The sequence below is a fragment of the Chenopodium album genome, chromosome 8 (genome assembly GCF_948465745.1).
Source record: "Chenopodium album chromosome 8, dcCheAlbu1.1, whole genome shotgun sequence".
Lineage (NCBI taxonomy): Eukaryota > Viridiplantae > Streptophyta > Magnoliopsida > Caryophyllales > Amaranthaceae > Chenopodium > Chenopodium album.
Genome location: NC_137841.1, coordinates 1,599,699 through 1,621,059, shown reverse-complemented (window position 1 = coordinate 1,621,059; position 21,361 = coordinate 1,599,699). Strand labels below are relative to the sequence as shown.

Sequence of the window (21,361 nt, the reverse complement as noted above, 5' to 3'; positions counted from 1 at the left end):
ATATATTCCCAATTGCGATTAATGAGAGGGAAAGTGATTATCTTTCTAATTCTTCATGGTATCAAGAGCAGGATAATTTTTTTTTCTAAACTATAATCATGTCTGGTGACGGTGTTCCACCACCGCCGCCACCACCACCACCGTTTAAAATTGAACCCAATTCTCCATATTTTCTGGGTCCGCAAGACAGACCTGGAGACTACATTACCCCTACTCGACTTACCAGCGACAACTACGATGAGTGGGCTGCCGATATCCAAACTGCCCTTGAGGCACGTCGCAAGTTTGAATTTCTTGATGGCACGATTATAGTGCCTGCTTCTCCATGTACAAAATCGGATTGGACTGCCATCAACGCAATGTTGATTTCTTGGCTCTCCAATACGATTTCTCCGGAAGTAAAATCATCTTTGTCAAAATTCAGAGAAGTAAAGCCGTTTTGGGATCATCTTCAAAAACGATTCGCTCAGACCAATGGCCCTCGTATACAGCAACTTCGTTCTTCAATTGCTCGGTGTGAACAGAGCAAAACCATGCCTGTTTCGGTTTACTATGGCAAATTACATACTCTATGGCTCGAATTAGATCACCACGAACCGTTAATTTCCTGCAAGTGCTGCTCTTCTTGTACGGCAGGGAAGCTTCATGAGCAGCGCCGGGATCAATCAAGGCTTCATGATTTTCTGATGGGCCTTTATTCGGATTATTACGCCTCACTCCGTTCTAATATTTTATCTCAAGATCCCTTACCTAGCCTCGACAGGGCGTATCAGCTGGTGGTTCAGGACGAACGTGTCCGCAACGCAAGAAAGGAGGCCGAAGCCAAGCCGACAGAGGCTGTGGGCTTTGCTCTCCGGGCTAATTCAGGTGGTCGAAGCTCTGTTTGCTCCCACTGCAAGAAACAGGGGCACGATTTTACCTCGTGCTGGTTTAAAGCTCCGTGCCCTCACTGCAAGAAGAAGGGCCACGATCCGTCTCGATGCTTCGAGGTGATTGGCTATCCCGCAGGTTGGACACCAGGGCCGAGAGAAGGCTCGGGTAAAGGGGGGGCTCGTGCTAATATGGCAGCAGTAGGGGACTCTTCTAGCTATGCCGCAGCTTCCTCGAATCAAGTGTTCACTGCCGAACAATGGAAGGCACTCTCGGGGTTTATTGGTAATACAACTATTCCCGAAAATCGCCTACATGGTAAGTTTGATGATTCTTGTTGGATTATTGATACCGGAGCGACTCATCACGTTACCGGAAATTATTCTTGGTTATTTGACACTCGTTATATTGAATGTCCCGTTGGGTTGCCGAATGGTGATTGCGTACTTGCTACTTTGGAAGGATCGGTCAAGTTATCTGATCAAATTACCGTCACTGGAGTTCTTTATGTGCCAAATCTTAATTGCAATTTGCTTTCTGTAACTCAACTTAGTGATCAATTAAATGTTGTTGTCCAATTTAACTCATATATGTGTGCTATACAGGACCGACTGAAGCAGCTGATTGGAACGGGACTTAGAAGGGACGGACTATATTATTTCTATGGCAAACCGAATGTGGTGCAACGGGTGTCTGTGGTTGAAGCAACATCAGATTTGGAGCTTTGGCATAGAAGAATGGGTCATCCTTCGGAAAAAGTGGTTAAGTTACTTCCGCATATTAGCAATAATAAAGGTAGCTTAGATAAAAGTTGTGAAGTATGTTTTCGTGCTAAACATCATAGAGATAAATTTCCCTTGAGTGAAAATAAATCTTCTAGAATTTTTGAGAAAATACATTGTGATTTATGGGGTCCGTATAGACATGTTTCGTCATGTGGGGCTCGTTATTTTTTAACAATTGTTGATGATTATTCTAGAGCTGTTTGGATTTATTTATTGATTGATAAAACCGAAGTTTTTCAGATGTTCATGGCTTTTGTAGCTATGGTTGAAAGGCAATTCAATCAAACAATTAAAATTGTTCAAAGTGATAATGGAACCGAATTTAATTGCTTGATTGATTTTTTTATTGCAACTGGCATAATTTTCCAAACCTCTTGTGTGGGAACCCCTCAACAAAATGGTAGAGTAGAACGAAAACACAAACATATTCTTAATGTTGGGAGAGCCTTGAGATTCCAAGCTAAATTGCCTATTTATTTTTGGGGTGAATGTGTTTTGGCCGCTGCACACTTAATAAACCGAACTCCAACACCTCTTCTCCAAAACAAAACTCCATTTGAAATACTCTTCAATAAACCCCCTTCCTTTGATGCTATTCGTACCTTTGGTTGTTTATGTTTTGCTCATAACCAAAAGACTAAGGGGGATAAGTTTGCTAGTCGGAGTCGAAAGTGTGTATTTTTGGGGTATCCGTTTGGAAAAAAGGGGTGGAGATTGTATGATCTTGAAACAAAAGAATTTTTTGTGTCTCGTGATGTTAAATTTGTGGAAGAAATTTTTCCGTTTGGTTGTCCGGATGATATCAATATTGATGTGAGTATGCATGATATGGGGGAAGATGTTCATAATGATTTTTTGGAAATTTTTGAGCCCGTTGAAGCTTGTGACACTCCCGAGACAGCCCACCCCGCAACCCCCTTGCGGCATAATGCTGCTGGCCGCAGGGAGGCTGCGGAGTCCTCTGCCCCGGAGCAGCAGCAGGCCACTGCCAGCACTGACCAGCAGCAGCCTGCTGCCGAAACTGCTGGACAGCAGCCAGCAGCCACTGCCAACGCTGCTGAGCAGCAGCAGCTGCTAGCTGAGTCACCACAGCAGCACGCCACAGAGCAGCAGCGTAGTGACCCACAGCAGCCCGTTTCTAGCACCACATCTCCCGTAGCCCAACAGTCCAATATGGGGCGCGGATTTCGAGAAAAATACTCGTCTGTTTTGCTTCGTGATTTTGTTACTCACTCGGTTTTTGCCAATAGTCCGTCTCCGTCTTCCAATCAGTCTTTAGGTACTCCTTATCCTTTAGCACACTATATACATTGTGACAAATTTTCTGTGAATTATCGGAAGTTTATTTCAGCTGTTGTTCAAACTAAAGATCCGACATCTTTCAAAGAAGCTATGCAACATGAAGGGTGGCGTAAATCCATGAATGAAGAAATTCAAGCTTTAGAGAACAATGGTACTTGGATTTTGGAGCCTCTCCCTCCAGGTAAAAAGGCTCTAGGGAGTCAATGGGTCTATAAGACCAAGTTTCTTGCCAACGGTGAAGTTGAGCGACTTAAATCTCGTTTGGTGGTATATGGGAACCATCAGAAAGAAGGTGTCGATTATGATGAGACTTTTGCTCCGGTTGTTAAAATGACGACGGTTCGTACTGTTCTTGCTATTGCGGCCGCCAAGAATTGGGAAATCCATCAAATGGACGTTCACAATGCATTTCTTCATGGTGACTTGGATGAAGAAGTTTACATGAAATTACCACCTGGTTTTAAGTGTTCCGATCCCTCTTTGGTTTGCAGATTAAAGAAGTCACTCTATGGTTTGAAGCAAGCACCTCGATGTTGGTTTGCTAAACTCACCACTGCCTTAAAAAAGTATGGTTTCACACAATCTTACTCTGACTATTCTTTATTCACTCTTACTACTCATGATACTCAGATTACAGTTTTAGTGTATGTTGATGATTTGATTATTTCTGGGAACGATTCCGCTGCATTGAATGTTTTTAAGGCATATTTGAGTGACTGTTTTAAGATGAAGGATCTAGGTCCTTTAAAATATTTTTTGGGGATCGAAGTGGCTCGTAGCTCTGCAGGTTTATTCTTATGTCAACGGAAATATACTCTGGATATTATTTCTGAGACAGGTTTACTAGGCGCGAAGCCTAGTGGTTTTCCCATGGAGCAGAATCACAAGTTGGGGTTGGCAACTGGTGATTTCCTTTCTGATCCAGAGTCTTATAGACGGCTTGTTGGTCGTCTGATTTATCTTACTGTTACACGTCCTGATTTGGCGTATTCAGTTCATATTTTGTCTCAGTTTATGCAGCAACCTCGTAGTGAACATTGGGATGCTGCAATGAGGGTGGTTCGTTACTTGAAAGGGACTCCCGGTAAAGGTATTTTGTTGAGCTCTGATTGTGATTTAAATCTGCAGGGTTGGTGTGATTCAGATTGGGCTGCTTGCCCATTGACTCGTCGTTCTTTAACTGGTTGGCTAGTTTTTCTTGGAAAATCTCCAATTTCATGGAAAACTAAGAAGCAACCAACTGTTTCTTTCTCTTCTTCGGAGGCCGAGTATAGGTCCATGTCTTCGTGCTCAAAAGAGCTAAAATGGGTGAAGGCTTTATTGTCGAGTCTTGGAGTCCAACATCCAAAGGCGATTAAGCTATTTTGTGACAATGAAGCGGCTCTGCATATTGCAAAGAATCCGGTTTTTCATGAACGAACAAAGCATATTGAGATTGATTGTCATTTTGTTCGTGATGCAATTTCCGAGGGGTGGATATCTACTTCTCATGTTCCGACTACTTCACAGCTTGCGGATATATTTACAAAGGCACTTGGGAAAGCACAGTTTGATTACCTTCTTTCCAAGTTGGGCACTTACGATCCAAGCACTCCAACTTGAGGGGGGGTATTGAGATATTATCATATATTTAGAATATTTAGATTGATTTCCATATGTTTATCTATATTCTATTTTAGTTAATTACCTAAGATCCTACATTATCTTGTCATACGAGGACTAGGAGTTGTATTGATTATATATTCCCAATTGCGATTAATGAGAGGGCAAGTGATTATCTTTCTAATTCTTCACGATTCCACAGCTCGTTGTCCTCCAAAGCTAGAGCAGTTATTGTATCAGGACCACCAAGATGCAAAAGAAGAAATGGTGCCCAAAATGCGAATAGCTTAACCGTCTCAGGTGAAGCTCCATCGTTGCTAGAGATCAACCCAATGACAAACACTCCAATCGCGTCAGCTGACAAATAGAGCAGCCAAATAAAGAACCTCAGATAGCTATTTGCACTAGATTTTCTTAAGGGAGCAAGCAAAGTGAGAAATGCTTGGATAAACAGACTGACTAATATGAAAACACGAACATCCCAAATTTCGAACAAATGTTTCACTTTCTCTATACTTTGGTTAACCATTTGATTATCTCAATTGGTAAACTAAGCTAGGAATTATTTGTTGGTTAGTCCAAATTCTATTAAAAAAGAAAAAAAAAGAAAAGGGTAATTAGGTGCGTAATTTTAACAATGGGCTCATGATTCAAGAAATATAATTTTGCTTACACTACTGTGACAGAATTATTTTGCATATATGATTGGTAGTTTTGGTCATTCTTTATCAAAATAATACGGAGTATAAAATAAATAAATGAAATAAAGATTTTAAGTTGACTTAACGATTTTGTTGGATTTTAATAAACCGAAAATTTTAATACATGCCAGCTTGATATTTGTCCCATCCTAATATGCAGTAGTTAATTAATGCATAATTTATATATACAATGAAAATCATGGATCTCGAGATAATATATGTAACATAAGATAATGTACTTAGTTAAATAACCTAATCTCCCTACCTATTTTTTTTTTTTTAATTAAATAAATCAAATCTTTTAATTTGTACTTGTATAATTAGCTATTTAAGGGTTAAAATTGTGTCAATCAGTAATGTGGTATGTAGATCCTAATATATATGAAGGTGATTTTTTCAACTCTTTTCTGGTGTGAGACAATTCACTAGAGGTATGTAGATCCTTATATGTGAAGGTGGTTTTTTCACCTCTAAACCTATCTCCGATAATAATTATTTGAAACTTTTGAATTTTTTTATCTCATAAATAATATAAAAGTTACACATAACAATAATAAACCGACCTAGTAGTATAATAAACTTATTGTTGGGAAATTTCTACGAGGCATCTACTTGCACATTGCTTGATTCTGGTAGCATTCTTGCTTGATTCTGGTTTACAGTATCAATTAATTACTTGCACATTGTTGCACTAGTTTCTCGATCAAGACTTAAAATATTATAGACTTTGTATGGAATATAGTACTCCCTTCGTCCCTGAAAGAAACGACCCTTTTGGGTTGATTTCGCGGGTATTAATAAAGTTAAATAAACAGAAGTAAAAGTATATTGGAAAAATAAATTTACATGGAGTTTACAAAAAAGTAAAGAAAGATAGTAATAAAAGTATATGGAAAAACAAAATTTTATATGGGAAAGCTAATTTTGTACAAATATTGTTGCAAATCGGTGGGTATTTTAATGCTAATGGGTCATTCTTTATGGGACTAAAATTAGGCCAAATGGATCATTCTTTCGGGGACGGAGGGAGTACTAGTTAATAAGGACTTGTACTGTAGCCGTTGACTAATTATTGATTGACTAAATAATCAACCAATGTATGCCGTTTATTTCCCAGCTGATGCTTAATTATCAAGCATGAACTGTCTTCTGTTTAATTTGACTATTTGTACAGATCTTAGAACCAGAAATAATTATAATCAGAGTTATAATCACTACTTCTATTGCTTTGCTCTGTCTATAACCACAATAATTAGATCAATGTCCAACGCTGTAGTAACAGTTTCTTCCTCCATGAATCCTCTGATATTATCCCTCGTTGAAAATGGCAAAACTCTTTCGAGCCAACTTAAGAAGGCCAAAAACCAAAATAAGATAGAAGATAATAGTTCTACCATCACCAGGCAAGAGAGGCTGAAAATCATTCATGAAGATGTCCAAAAGGTGGTTCATCAAGTACTCGAAAAAATTGAGTCTCACCAACTTCCTTCCTCTTTCCCTGAAACTATCATTCCTAAACTCTATAAGAAAATCCAAACTATTCTTCATAATTTCATCAAGCATGACACTGATAATGCCTCAAAATACGAGGAACTCGCAAAGATTGTTAATGACAAGAAGCAATCATTAGCTGTTGGAGCCTCTCCACAACCTGGTGTGCAGCCACATCACAGTGCGTCACTCGCCCGTAATTCTACTCAGCTTGAAGCTTCTAGTACTTCAAATGATCAGCTAGAAGATGGGTTTGCATGCCTCGGTGATACAGAGAAGAGTTGTTTGATATGCTTCTATTTGTTCTCTGCTGGTAAAGAGATAAAGAAAAGAGAGCCGATCCATTTGTGGATTGGCATGAATTTAGTTCAAAATCAATCCGAGGGTGCGCAAAAGTTGGCTAAGCTTGTGGCCAACGGATTCATTGAGCGCACTATTGGCAACAAAATGTTGTGCAACAGGTACAAGATGAATGGAAATGTCCGCTACATGGTTGCTTCAAAGGTGAACATAAAAGAAGAGGGTCCTTGGTTGATAATGGATCATCAGCCACAACAGCAGCAGCAACAGCAACAGCATCAACAGTCACAAAACTCACAACCAGCTAGTAACAATCCTGTTCCAACTGTAGTTCAACAAAAATCGTTCCTCAATCGCATCTCTACATTCAATCAGAAGGGTCAAGATGACAAAGATGTGACAGGGACCTTGGTGCTCAACATCAGAGAGAACTTTCTGGGTGGTACGACGTTCAAACGGCTCTCTGATAAGAAGAGCACTGTTAAAGTGCTACACCTTGGTAGCTGGGACCATAACCACAAGAGGTATATTATGGTTGAAGATATTGAAGCCTTGAAGGCTTTGATAAAGCAAATGGGGCAAGTGACTTATTTAAGCCTTGAAGGGATATCAGGAATTGTAAAATTGCCAGACTCAGTTTACAAGCTTGAGTATCTAAAGGTCTTGGATCTAAGAGCATGTCCTAACTTGGAGTCTCTTTCAGAAGGGATCGATTCGTTGAAACAACTTACACACTTGGACTTGTCCGAGTGCTACCTACTTGCCTACATCCCCAAGGGAATCGCTTCCCTAACCGAGCTTAGAGTGCACAAGGGATTTGTAATTAATCCCGAAGATACTCAAGGAAGGGGAAATAATGGAAAAGCTAAAGGAAAAAATGCATCTCCAACAGCATTATTTAGTGATTTATTGAAACTCAAGAAGCTGGTCAAATTAACCATCCGGACTAGAAGAATCAACTTTCCAACCACCGGTGATTTTGTAACATTAAGTTCGATGGAGTTGCTCGAAAATCTCCGAGTTGCTTGGGTGTGGAGTTCTGCTGATGGTCCAAGTGACAGTGCTTCAGGAACATTTCCTCCAAGCCTTAAGAAACTGGAGCTCCAGGCTGCCCCAGAGGACACAATGTCCCGACTGCTAAGGCTGATAAGTGAAGATACAAAGAGCTCTTTGGAGAAACTCTATATTAGAGGAGGCCGGTTTTGGGATCTAGGCATGGAGATGCATTGTTTTCAACATGTACACACAGTACGTCTCCGGTACTTGCCTGAGCTACGCATCAATTGGGATGAATTTATCGACATTTTCCCTAAACTAACCCGTCTGGTAGTTTTGGAATGCCCCAATCTCATCTTCTTCCCATGCGATGAGAATGGCGTGTGGGAAGAGAATAAAATTACTCATAGCGAGATTTTGTAACATCTATCAGGTTTAAGAAATGCTAACATCTATCAGGTTTAAGAAATGTAATGTTATGCTGAAATGCTGATTATATTTACTCACTACGTTTATACTATTTTGTCTTAGCGAGGGATTTCCGCTAAAAATGCTAAAAAAATTATCAAAATTCCCCAACTATACCCTTTACAAAGTTCCCCACTATACTGTCCATGTCAACAATTGCTTTTTAAATACGAGTAACTTTTTTTGATCACGCACAAGCCGACCCCAATTATGGGATTACAGAGATTAAGCAAAAGAAGAAGAACCGCTTCTTATTGGTAGTTAAAAAAAAAAAAAAAAAAAAAAAAAAAAAAAATTATATAAAGCAAACACTACAGTCTGTCAGTCTTGTAGCAAGAACCAGAGATGCATAACCATAGAGAAATTAAAGGTGTTGGGGTGTTCATCCCAAGTCCCACATGGAAAGATTAAGGAAGTGAGAAGCTCCTTATAAGTTAAAGCACACTCCAAATAGTATGAGACCTTTTGGGAAGGTGCCCAAAAACAAATTCGTGCGGGCTAGACCGAAAGCGGACAGTATCATACTAATGTGGAGTGGAGTGTGCGTGCGACCCGTCAAGGTGGGTGATCCGGGCCCTACAAAAGGAATAGTTAAAAGACCCTCAATTCTCCTATTTCCCTGTACCAATAGCTTGCTGGGAAGATGAGAGATTATTGGGTTAGTGTTGTGTTGGTGACGAAATGGTTTATGGGCTTAGTTAAAAAGAATCCGCTAATTCAATTAGCGGTATACCAATGTTAACTTAATTGAGCTAATTAACTGTTTTGTGCTAACTATTAACCAAGGAAAAAAAAATTGACTTCCTTGTCATGTCCATAGAAGTAGGGAATTAACATAATGATTTTTATGTAGTTGTTTGTTAAAAATAAAAGCGTAACTTAAAAAATTTGTTAAGTGTACAAAAATGGATCGAGTACAATTGAAAGTTTTTAAACATGCATGTGATGACATCACAAGACTTCATAACATTAATTCTTACTTCATAGGCCTTACTAACGGACTAACCTATATATAAACTTGCTAATAGGCCCAATACCATCCAAAAGAAGTCTCACATTTTCACAAATATACACTCCAAAAGGAACATAGCTAAAAACAAAATTCAGGTAGGTATTACTACCACCGTTACAGGTCATGTGCAACGATTTGACATAAAGAAGAGGGAAAATGTCTAATCGTTGCACATAACCTTTAACGAAGGTAATATTTACTTAAGTGTAAAATAGAAATGGACCGGGTTTGGTATCTCGGCCATGTTGTGGATTAAAAAGTTTCTCTGGGCCTAATAAGAGTCTCTATGTTTGGTGCAATTGCTCCGCATCTTGCTAAGCTTGCCAAAAAAAGAAAACTTGCCAAAAAAAGAAAATTATTTTCTCTTACTCCGTATAAAGGAATACTGCCTTTTCTTCCCTATCCTTCACCCCCTCAGCTTCTTCATCCTTCCATAGTTATCAGCTTCCCCTTTATTTCCTATTTTCCTTTTCTTTCTTACAAGAAAATGAATTTTGAAACTTGAATTCTAATTTTCCATTGAAAATAAAATCCAGTAGTTTAGAATATATTTCTTTGAACAATACAAGATGGCCCATGAACACATATGAGACATCCATACTAAAGATTCATACGAAGAATTATATTCAAAGTGAATGAATGAGTGAATGCTATTATGCTAAAACTTGGAGCCTTGTAGGATATATAGCTGCCACAGCATCACAGTTATAAACTTTAAAGCTATGAACACATCTGGAAACTGGAGCAAAACTTGGAGGGTTCTAAGCAGCATGAAGCAGATTGGTGTGTAAAAGCTGACCTGAACTATCATGTAAACTGTAACAATTGGATGCTGCGCAAATAAATCTCCCACTTCATTAGTCTGTTTTTGCTCTGCTATTACAGGCCATGAAGTGCTGTCATTTAAGCCTGAAACATGAGATTACTTATTGTAAGGGAGTGATTAGCTACCTAATATGAATCTCAGTGCTATGCTTCAAAACTTGATTAGTCATTTGATGAAATGCTCCAAACTTACCACTAAGATATGGACTGTCATCATTTGTAGATTCAGATATAAAAACTCTAGCCTAACATTGGTTAGATGTTGGCTGTGTGGCTGTGGACAATTCACCAACATTCTTCTTGCCTTGTACTCCATGCATAGCACCTAAGTTTACATGACTGTCAGAAACGAAAATCACCAAATCATCTGACAAAAGTAATAAAGTATTATCACCAAGTGTATTCCACCCAAATTTGACACATTGTCATGCGCACATGCCCACATATTATATGGAAGGAAGCCAGCTACTTAGTAGGCTTTCTACAAGGTGCATCGCATATTGTACTAGATCTGTACATTGCTCTAATAAAATTTATGTCTGGTGACCAATAAACTTGAGCAGAATAGAGATTTATGACAGCCCGCTTACAAAAAAAAATCAAAATAAACAACTAAATACAGCACTAATGTGAAGCAAAGTGTAGGCAAATGAATTGGCATTCCTAATGGACAATCAGTACAAACAAGCTAGATAAAAGAGAAGGGGGGAAACAATCAGAGCCCATAGGCCATATTAACAATTTTTTTCTGGAATTTAAAGATATGGCCAGCAAGAAAGAATTAGGTAGTATTCAGGGATTGTTTATTCTATACAATTACTCCACATTGTAATATTGTACAAACTAAGCACTCGGAGAACATACTACGTATACACATTAGTTTTAGAATCGAAAATAAAACTTATCTAAAATAAAAAACTCAAAAAACAGGGCGTATTTTTTTTCCTTTGCCTTGTTGGATTCCATTTAAAATCAACAATTCAAGTAGCTCAATCTGATCCACCGAATTCTCCTGATTATAGGTTGGGCTTGCAGCTAATATTGAATATTCTACGTTGATAGTCTTACCTGGACAAACTTAAGCAAAAATGTTCTTTAGTTGTTTCAATCTTTCTCGACCATAGTAGTATTCCAGAAAGAAAACATGAAGAGCTGCTGTGGTTGACTATAACATCAATACCTAAAAGAATGCTCCCTTAACACCCAGCAATCACTTGAACAGGGTCATATCACTTACAGAGTCAACCTTGTAAACTCAATATACCTTGCTGCCTACTGGGCTTCCCTAGTTCCTCGTGTATTTATAGTTCAAAAAATCAGGTAAATTCAAATGACAAGGATCAAGCAAGAGTCTGGCTGGACCAAAAACTGAGGTTGCGGAGAGAAAAGACTTGCAGTATCACAGATAACAGGATACAAATCTAAGTAGCAAATGAAATGCATGACAAACTTAAGAATCAAAAGTCAACTAACCTTAACCTTTGTGTGAATTAACCCAGAATGATAATATGGTTTTTCTAATCCAGGAAGCTTAAATGCCCCTGCGATGTCTCAATACCGACATATGGACACTACAAACAGGGAAAAGAAAAAGTGAATATCAGAGTCAGTTGGCAACTTGGCATTGATTATCCAGCTCCCAGTATAACAATCTATAATCAACAAACCATATAGCAATGGAGGAATAAAAAAACCTAAGCAAATTTTGATTAAAATTAAAATTAAAATTAAAATTGATAAAAATCCATAAGACCATAAGTGGATAGTAGACAATCAAATAGTAAAATCATGTAACATAAAACAACAAATAGCACTGACAGCTTCTGCAACCATATTATATAATTATAAATGATTTTTGACAAACAAAAAGACAGCAGCCCATCTTAAGCACTATTAATGCAAAAAGAGCTTATTAACGGTGAAAATGAAAGTAGGGATATGTACTTGCCAGTGGATGGTATAAGCGACCGGTCTTGGCCATCTGGCCATTCACACCTTTTCTCAAGTTCTGGACATTTCCAAATATTAAGCTCTTGTAATGCAGTAAGTTCACAAAAAGATTCTGGGAGCGCCACCAAGTTATGGCAATTCCTTATTGACAACCGCCGGAGCCGGGTTAAGTTGCCAAACCATTCTGGTAGGCCCCTTAATTCAGAGAGCTCATCAATGTAAATTTCTTGAAGACTTGTGACATAGCATAGGCTCCTAGGAAGATATTTCAGTTTTGAGATTGAATACAAGCTCAAGGAGCTAAGGCACTTCAGGCTTTGCAAAGAAAACGGCCTGCCACTACTAGCTTCATCTTCACCATAATCATCATTCTTGACATCCCACAAATCCACTTTTTCACAGTGCCAAAGCTTCAAATCCTCAAGGGAAGAGAGACGCTGTAATGCACCAGTTATGTCTCTCAGTCTCCCACAATCACTGATTATAAGTTGCCTGAGAGATGATGGAGATTCAGCCACTAAATTGGTCAATTCATGGCATCCCTTAATTGAAAATGACTCCAGTGAACAAATATTTATTGTGAATGAATCCAGTTCATGAACAGATTCAATGTCCAGCTTCTTTAATGTGAAAGGAGTTGCAGAACAAGGTTTTGACAATGTTCCTAATGGATCCTCTCCACACAAGAGATGCTTTAGCAGAGTTCCGTGGATGTCATATGCCTCCAAAGACTCGAGTCTTGGCACCAGAGGCAATGACCTCAGCTTCGGGCAACTGTATATTCTAAGCCACGAAAGACGGGGAAAAACTCGCTGCGTCGAAAAGTATTGCTGATTCCAGTCATGTCTCTGTTGATGTACATCAGCCTTCATTTGTAATCTTGACCATCCCTTCAGCTTGCACAGATTCTGCAACTCCAGACGTTCTAGGGATGGGAAGTATGCTGCAGCAGAAGGGATATCATTGTTGCCAAAATCTACATATTCTAATACTTCAAGGTAAGCAAGTTCAAGAAACCTGAGATGAGGCAGTTGACTCATGGGAGGGAGACATTTGCATCGGTGGCAAAATTGAATGCACAAAGAAACAAGGTTAGGGAGTAAGCAAGGGGACTCATCAATCCCCCACCTTGGAAATCTCACTCCTGTCCAATCCATCACATGTAGCCTTTTAAGAGTCGGAGGAGGTTGCATGTACTCTAGCACCAAGGTCTCTTCATCCTCATCAGCACGATTAGTTGAATCTCCATATACGGATGACCATCTTAATACTAGGTCAACAAGCTTCTTACCCTTTAAATTGGCCACCATTGCCTCAGATACTGCTTCTCTACGATATTTTACTTGATGGATCACCAATCGTCCAAAAAGATTGTTCAAGCAAGCCAGAGCATCTAGACCGTTACTTTTGCCCACTACAAATTTATCTAATGTGCAGAGAGATGTTAACAGCCCAAATCTAGATGGCATATCATTCAATCCAATTTTATAATTATACAAGTTTCTTAGATTGGTTAATTTGTTGAAGCCATTTGGAAATTCCCTAAGCAACTTACATCCCCGAATATCCAAAGTCTGCAAGTTCTGTAGCATTGTGATGGCCTCAGAAAGAAATAATATGGAACAGCCAAGTCTAAGATACCTTAGGTGCACCAGCTTCCCTATGGAGCTCGGAAGACATTCACAATCAGCCTTAAACAAATCTAATGCACGTAAACACCTCAACTTGGAAAACATTTCATTGAGATTTAGCAATGTAGTATGTGATAAGAGAAGAACAGATCGCATTTGCTTGGTAGAAAGCAAAGAAGATGGAACTTCCCAAGAGGAGCCCACAATAAAGCTTGCATGCCTTATGCTGTCATTTATCTGTAGTTTTGATCCAGTTAGGACAGCAGTGTGTTCTCCAGCCACATATTGTGCCAAGTCATGCATCAAATCATGCATTTTACAGCTGATTATATCACCATCCTCACCTCTAACATCCTCTAGTAAAAAAGATCTTCTCAAAAGATCCATAAGATATACATCACCAACATCCGTAGCACTTTCACCACCATATGATGACATAATGAATCCTTGCGCCATCCAAAGATCAATCAGATGCTGTTTCCTCAACACATAATCCTTGGGAAAGACAGAGCAGTATGCAAAGCATTGCTTTAAGTGTGAAGGCAAGTGATCATAGCTTAGCTTCAAAGTTGACATAATACTATCTTCATTCTGTTTTATCATCCTCAGCTCCTTATCCTTGAAAATCTTCCATTCTATCTCAGCATCTTTAGAATAAAGAAGGCCAGCTATAGTCCGTATGACAAGTGGAACATCAGCACATCTTTTAACTATCTCTCTGCCTATGCTTGTCAAGTTTGGATTTCTATGCTCTTGTCCTTGCTTGAATACTAGGTTTCTAAACAACTCCCAAGACTTCTCCTCAGACAGGCCTTTCAATTCATAGGGTACAACAGTGCCCATATTAAGAGCCACTACCCTAGACCTACAGGTTACAATTATTCTGCTTCCTTGTTTACCACCACACAGAAGGCGCTTCAGAGAAAGCCACCTCTCACGATCCTCGTCCCATACATCATCTAATACAAGCAAGTATTTCTTATCATTGACAGAATTCTGAAGGCGGATCTGAAGTTCTTCCATACTCAAATGTTGACAATCACTACCAGTAACCGAGCTAAGAATTTTTCCTGCAAACTCTTCAATAGTAACAACATCGGACACACAAGCCCAACCCCTCAGCTCAAATTGTTTTTGAACATTTTTGTCATTATAAACAAGCTGAGCAAGAGTTGTTTTCCCTAAACCACCAATCCCAACAATTGGGATCACAGAATATCTTCCCTCAACATCATCAATGTCTAAAACCATATCTATAAGTGCTTTTTTATCTTCATCTCTACCAACTACCTCTTCCTCCATGATGAAAGAACAGGTATGTTCCTTTTTAGACAAACTAACTGAAGGTTGTTCATCGACAGAACACACCCCGAGATTAAGGCTTTGCATTTCTGAAGTTATGATTTTAAACTCCTTCATAACAGCCTTAACCTCATAAGCAATTTTGCTACTCCTGAAATGGCTAAAAGGACTTAACTTTGAAAACAAATTGTATAGCGGTTTAGTCAGCTTACCCGCAGCAATCAGCTCAGCCTCTTTATCAGCTATTGCAACCTCTTCAAACAAATCCTCCATTTGGTAGAGAACATTTTTCAGTCTTTTCAGCCACAACTTTACAAGAGCTCCACTCTCTCCTTCCCCTCGCCTCTCCGCATCAAGAACCCGAGCTTGGATCATCATCATTGTTTTCTGAAGCTCTTCGACCTTATTTCTCCCACCAAAGTACAGGGCGATCTTTTCATGAGCTGATTTGCCTAAAACCCCCAGAAGCTTTAGAACAACATCTGACACTATGACTTCAGCCATTTCTTTCTCCCCTTATATTTTCTCTAGCCTTTTTTCCCCTTCAACTTTGCTATCTTCGAATTGAAACCTCACCACAGCTCAAGCAGATTTTTATTTATTTATTTATTTATTTTTTAATACTTCCACAAAGTATCACTTGGATCAGGATACATACTCCGGTGAAGGGATTGATGTAGCTTCAATCCTATATGGTAAGATAGTTGGTATGCCAACTTAATTGTGGAAAAGTCTTTGATCTTGACAACTGGCTGAAATAATAGTCCTACTAGACTAATATGAGGAATATAATATACATATAATGTGAAACTTTGACAAGTTTTTCAGATGTATGACAATATTTCTAAATATTAACATAGATCTAACAGTATGTCAATATCTAGCACATCAAAGAAAGTATCATAACAAAAAGTAATAATGTCAAGAGGTCAAATCACAAAACTAAGAAAAAAAAATCTAATTTCTCAACAGCCAATATTCATTATATATCAAGTTTATAATTTTAAGTTGTATACAATACAACAATATCCAACACAAATTCCAGAATTATTTCTTGCCATAAGAACTTTTGACTGTTCTGATACAAGAGAAGCTCAATGCAAGAAAATGCATCACATAAAGCCAAGTATGTCATAATTCTAGTAAGTCATAAGCTTACATATTGACAGAATGTTAGGCGGTTAGGTGTAGCGAAAGAGCTTACTTCACTTTGATGCCCAGTGACTGAACGACGTCTGCCCTTCAATTGCCCTTCAATTCTTATTTACTTGTACTAAAAACTTTTTTCTGTAAGGAAGAAAAAAAAAATCAGATGTTTTGTAATCAATATAACAAATGATTCTGCTGTATATAAAAGTCACAATGCGAGTGTTAATTTTCCTGTTCATACTCTCAATGCAACTTAAACTGACCGATAATCAACTACTAACACTTTTGAAAAATCTCAACACAAGGACGACTTTGTCCACTTTTTATAATTGCGTACAATCATGACTATATAAGTGATATGTGACAAGGATTAATCAGTCTAAATTCATTATATAATAGACAATTAACAGTACAGTTTAACATTGAAAAAAAAAAACCTTGAAAAAGAATTTATGCCTAAACTAAAGCACTTTTGGTGTATAAATAAATGCATCACTTATATGTTCATATCACTCATATATACTTGGTATATAGTACTACTATTAGAAAAATCTATGCACTTATACTTGAAAATAACTATATGCAGCATAGTAGCCAAAAATTATACTCCAAATCAAACAAATGAAAGCAGTAAAAAAACCAGTCAATCAGTATAGTTTAGTTCATAAGATGGCAGCGCACCTGCCTACCATCCACCCGGCCCCGGGTTCGAGTTTCGGACCAGCGTTTATTGCATTGCACATTATACAGCAACGCAAAACAATTCAATTCACTCAAATTTTGACATATTGAAGTTCCAAGTAAAACTAAAATAATTTAATAACAAAATTGACATCAAAACATGCTGATTGTCAAATATTTATCTTAAATACTAAAGTTTAATTCGAAATTTAAGTTAAATTAAACAATAGACTATCGAAAATTCAGCAATTAAGTAGATAATTAAAGCAGCAATTTCTTTTACAGAATGCTAAAAATTGAAAACCTAGAAAATTGAAGCTAATTGAAATTCAAAATTAAGTTGAATAATGTAAATCAAAAGGATTGATGTTGTACCTTTAACTCTTGTAATTTGACAAATTGACAATCATAAATTGACAAATCGTGCTCATAAATTCGAAATTTTTTTGCAGATTTTTGAAGACTGTGAATTGAATTTTGTAAGAAAAGACAGAGGAGGTGTTACACAGCCAAAAGGTGAAAAGAAATTTACGGAATTGAGAATCGTAAAGTGGCGGGGCGGTGAATGATGATATTCGCAGGTAACAATTTTTAACGCTTTGTTTGGATAGAAAAGAGGAAGGAAAAGAAAGAGACGGAAAATTGAGAAAAGAAAAGGAGGGGAGGTTAGCTCCATTTTCCCCCCAAATCTCTCCAATTTTGAAGAGATTATGTTTATTTACGCTTTATTTGGATAGCAAAGAAGGAAGGAAAAGAAGGGGAGGGAAAATAGAGGAAGGGAAGAGAAAAGAAAGGGAAGGGGAGGTGAGCTTCATTTTCCCTCCAAATCTCTCCAATTTTGGAGAGATTATGGTTATTATAGAGAAAAGGAAAATAGATCCCTCCCTCTCTTTCCCCTTCCTTCCCCCAATCTTTTACCCAAACAATAGATATTGTCCCCCTCCATTTCTCTTCTCTTCTTTTCCTTTCATTTCTTCCTATCCAAACAAAGTGTAAAGAAAGGGGGAGAAATGCCAAAATGGGACCCTCCCTCTCCTTCCCCCAATTTTTTTTACCCAAATAAGAGAATTTGTCCCTCTTTATTTCTCTTTTTTTTTCCTTCCATTTCTTCCTATCTAAACAAAATGTAAGTGAGGGCATGTTCAAATTGACTAAACTGAACTGAGCTGAGCTAAACTGAATTGAATATTTTATGAGAGAAGGAAATTAAGAATTGAACTGAGCTGAATTGAATTGAATTGATTGAAAATAATCTAAAGAGAACAGGCCCTAAGTACTCGTATTATAAGCACCCATTCACCTCACCTTATTTTTGCTGAAACTTAAATTAATTTTGCTCAACTAAAACTATTTTTATTGCTTCTCTATTATATTTCTTCTTTAGAGTTACTATTTTTTATTTAAATGAAATTAATTTTAAGGTGAATTAAACCGGGCAATCGGGCATAAGTCTAAAACTCAATACTTCTGTAATAATCGCAATATTTTTTTTCTTATCCATTTTATAATAATAAACACTGCCGTATTTGATAAAGACTCACTTATCTTTTATCATTTCTCTCTCTAATAACCAACTTATACTTACCTAGATTATAGTAATAATTTTTTCCCCATAATTAAGGCATTGTTCACTTCATCTTAAAAAATAATATTCAGCAAAAATTATTTCAGTTCAGTAAAAATAAGTTCAGTTTAGTAAAATTAATTTCAGTTAAGTAAAATAAATTTCAGTTAATAAAATTAGTTCCAGTTCAGTAAAAAACTGTAACTTTCAAGAAGAAATATAATAGAAATTCAATAAAAATAATTTCAGTTCAGCAAAAAGAATTTCAGTTCAACAAAAATAATTTTATTTCAGTAAAATTACTTTCATTTCAGTAAAAATAGTTTAAGTTCAGCAAAAATAGAGAACGGGGCCTAAATTGTGATATAATATAAAAATGAAGCAACTCCTGTAGAATAAATAAATGCAATGCATGTATGAAAGATGAAATAATAAGGTATAGTAAAATTATAAAACTACATTGAGAAGAAAAAAAAAACTATGTTTAATTAGTTTTGTTGAAAATATTTTAAATACAGTTACATTATATTACATTTATGATGCATGTTATTTCCAATAAAACTCTACAACGTAGATGTCGTATGTATGCCTTTTTATTAATGAATTAAGTTAGTTTATAAAAAAAAATAAAAAAAAAAAAAAAAAAAACTGTATAATGTACTTCCAAAAAATAAGCTAAGTAAAATAATTTTAAAATTAAAAAATCTTGAAGCTAACATCATATGGTGGGAAATTTTTTTAATGATAGGAATATATGTCCAAAATTATCAATGTAAGCATAACCTGTTTTTAGTAATAATTAATAGTTTTTTAAAAGGAAAATAATGTTATAAGTTGGTAAAATTATTAAAAAATTATTTAATAGAAAGGTAACTCAATTATTATCTCATGAGATTCCAAATAAAACAATAAATAAATATTTTTTTTCCTTGAATGGCACTATTGTATAACTATATAATGATAATTTAAATGTTAATATTGTATTTTTGGCATAATCTCCACCATATATTAACTTCTAAATTATAGTTTATTCTCCCTTAATTAGAGGTCTCAAAATCTTATGTAGCTATTTTAAGTAAATAGAACACGAAATAAAAGGAATACAATTGTTATAAAGATAATACAGTATATTTAACATGAGGAATAATATTAATATACTATATATTATAGTTGTATTATACATATATTCCAAAAATAAATAAATAAAAAATTTCTAAAAGGGGAGGAAGAGTTTTGGAAGGATAAAATAACACCATGAAGTGACACGCGTCATTCAGGATGTTTGTCAAAAAAATTTATGGTTAATATCACAAAGTATTGGGTGCGGCAATGTTTTGTCAGTTGAGAGTACTCAAGAAAGTATTAGATCACCGTCATCTTCTTACGATAAAGAACAAGTTTTCACCCGACAAGTTGGTGGAGGTTACGGCGAAGGAGAGCAACGAGGTCATCCATGGCGGAAGTGATAAAAAGCTTGAGATTCTCGGTTTTTTTTTAAAATGCCCAAAAATCGAATTGGGGCTTTCTTACGTGACGTATAATTGTTGAAATTGATTTTCCCATATGATTGTATGTTGGATTGTGAGCATTTTAATAACATATGCATGTATTTTGGTTGAGAAATGAGCAAGTTATGTTATGCCCATGAGCTTAATTTAATACGAAAACTTAAATGGAGGTTCCACCATTATTATACATATTATCAAACAAATTATACCTATATCTTCAAACAAGTTATACATATCCTCCATTGGATGGATGATATCCTCTATTGTCTATATGATATCATGGTTAGATAATATCCTCTATTAGCTATATGATATCGTTTATGATTGTGACTATGATATCCTTTATTGGATGGATGATATCCTCTATTGGCTATATGATATTATGGTTGGATGATTTCCTCTATTAGCTATATGATACTTCCTCCGTTCTGTTAATATTACAACAAGGAGGAAATTACGTATCCCAAAACACATTTTATATGCTAAATATCTATAATTGTGTAAGAGCAAAAATTATAAAAAGTTGATATTGTGAAAGTATTATATGAGACGAATCCAACAAGATCCCACTTGACTATATTTTGCTTAACATATAACTCATATTATGTGGTCAAACAAGAGTGATAAATAGTGTAAAAAGTCCATTGTTGCAATATTAATTGAACGGAAGAAATATCATTTATAATTGTGTCTATGATATCCTTTATTGGCTAGATGGTATCCTCTATAGGTTATATGATATCATATAGCGATTATAGCCTATAGAGGATACCATCTAGCCAATAGAGGATATCATCTAGTCAATAGAGGATATCATTTAGCTAGTAGATATATTGTCATTCAGTCAATAACGGATATCATCTAACCAATATAGGATATTGTCCAACTAGTAGAAATATCATTCAGCCAATAAAGGATATCATATAAACAATAAAGGATATCATCCAATTAGTAGAGGATATCATCTAGCCAATAGAAATATTATCCAGCCAATAAAGAATATCATCCAGTTAGTAGAGGATATCATCCAACCAATAAAAGATATCATCCAGCCAGTTGAGGATATTAAAAATGTGCATTTTATCAGTCTGGACTGACGAAGGATTGACACAATACCTCCTCATAACAATATATACTTTTCTTATCTCGGTTTCATCTATCCAGATTGACACAATAACTCCTCATAATAATATACACTTTTCTTATCTCAGTAAGATGATACAA

The 21,361-nt window shown here is 36.5% G+C and overlaps 2 protein-coding genes across 3 annotated transcripts; one reads left to right on the top strand and one right to left on the bottom strand.

Annotated features, from left to right (window-relative positions):
• The first annotated feature begins 98 nt into the window (after positions 1–98).
• LOC145642563 (uncharacterized) lies at positions 99–4,559 on the top strand. The gene is made up of 3 exons (XM_081693765.1): positions 99–1,688; positions 2,292–2,934; positions 3,007–4,559. The coding sequence occupies exons 1-3, from the start codon at positions 99–101 to the stop codon at positions 4,557–4,559; spliced, it is 3,786 nt and encodes a 1,261-aa protein (XP_081549891.1).
• A 5,392-nt stretch (positions 4,560–9,951) lies between these two features.
• LOC145641535 (putative disease resistance protein RGA4) lies at positions 9,952–16,384 on the bottom strand. Of its 2 annotated transcripts, none has more exons than XM_081692360.1 (4): positions 12,301–16,384; positions 11,826–11,923; positions 10,546–10,691; positions 9,952–10,436 (listed from the first exon to the last, which is right to left on the bottom strand). In XM_081692360.1, the coding sequence occupies exons 1-2, from the start codon at positions 15,737–15,739 to the stop codon at positions 11,904–11,906; spliced, it is 3,459 nt and encodes a 1,152-aa protein (XP_081548486.1). In that variant the 5' UTR covers positions 15,740–16,384; the 3' UTR covers positions 9,952–10,436; positions 10,546–10,691; positions 11,826–11,903. The 2 variants fall into 2 exon arrangements, with proteins under 2 accessions (XP_081548486.1, XP_081548485.1); XM_081692359.1 differs by having other exon boundaries at positions 10,546–10,677.
• Positions 16,385–21,361: the final 4,977 nt, after the last annotated feature.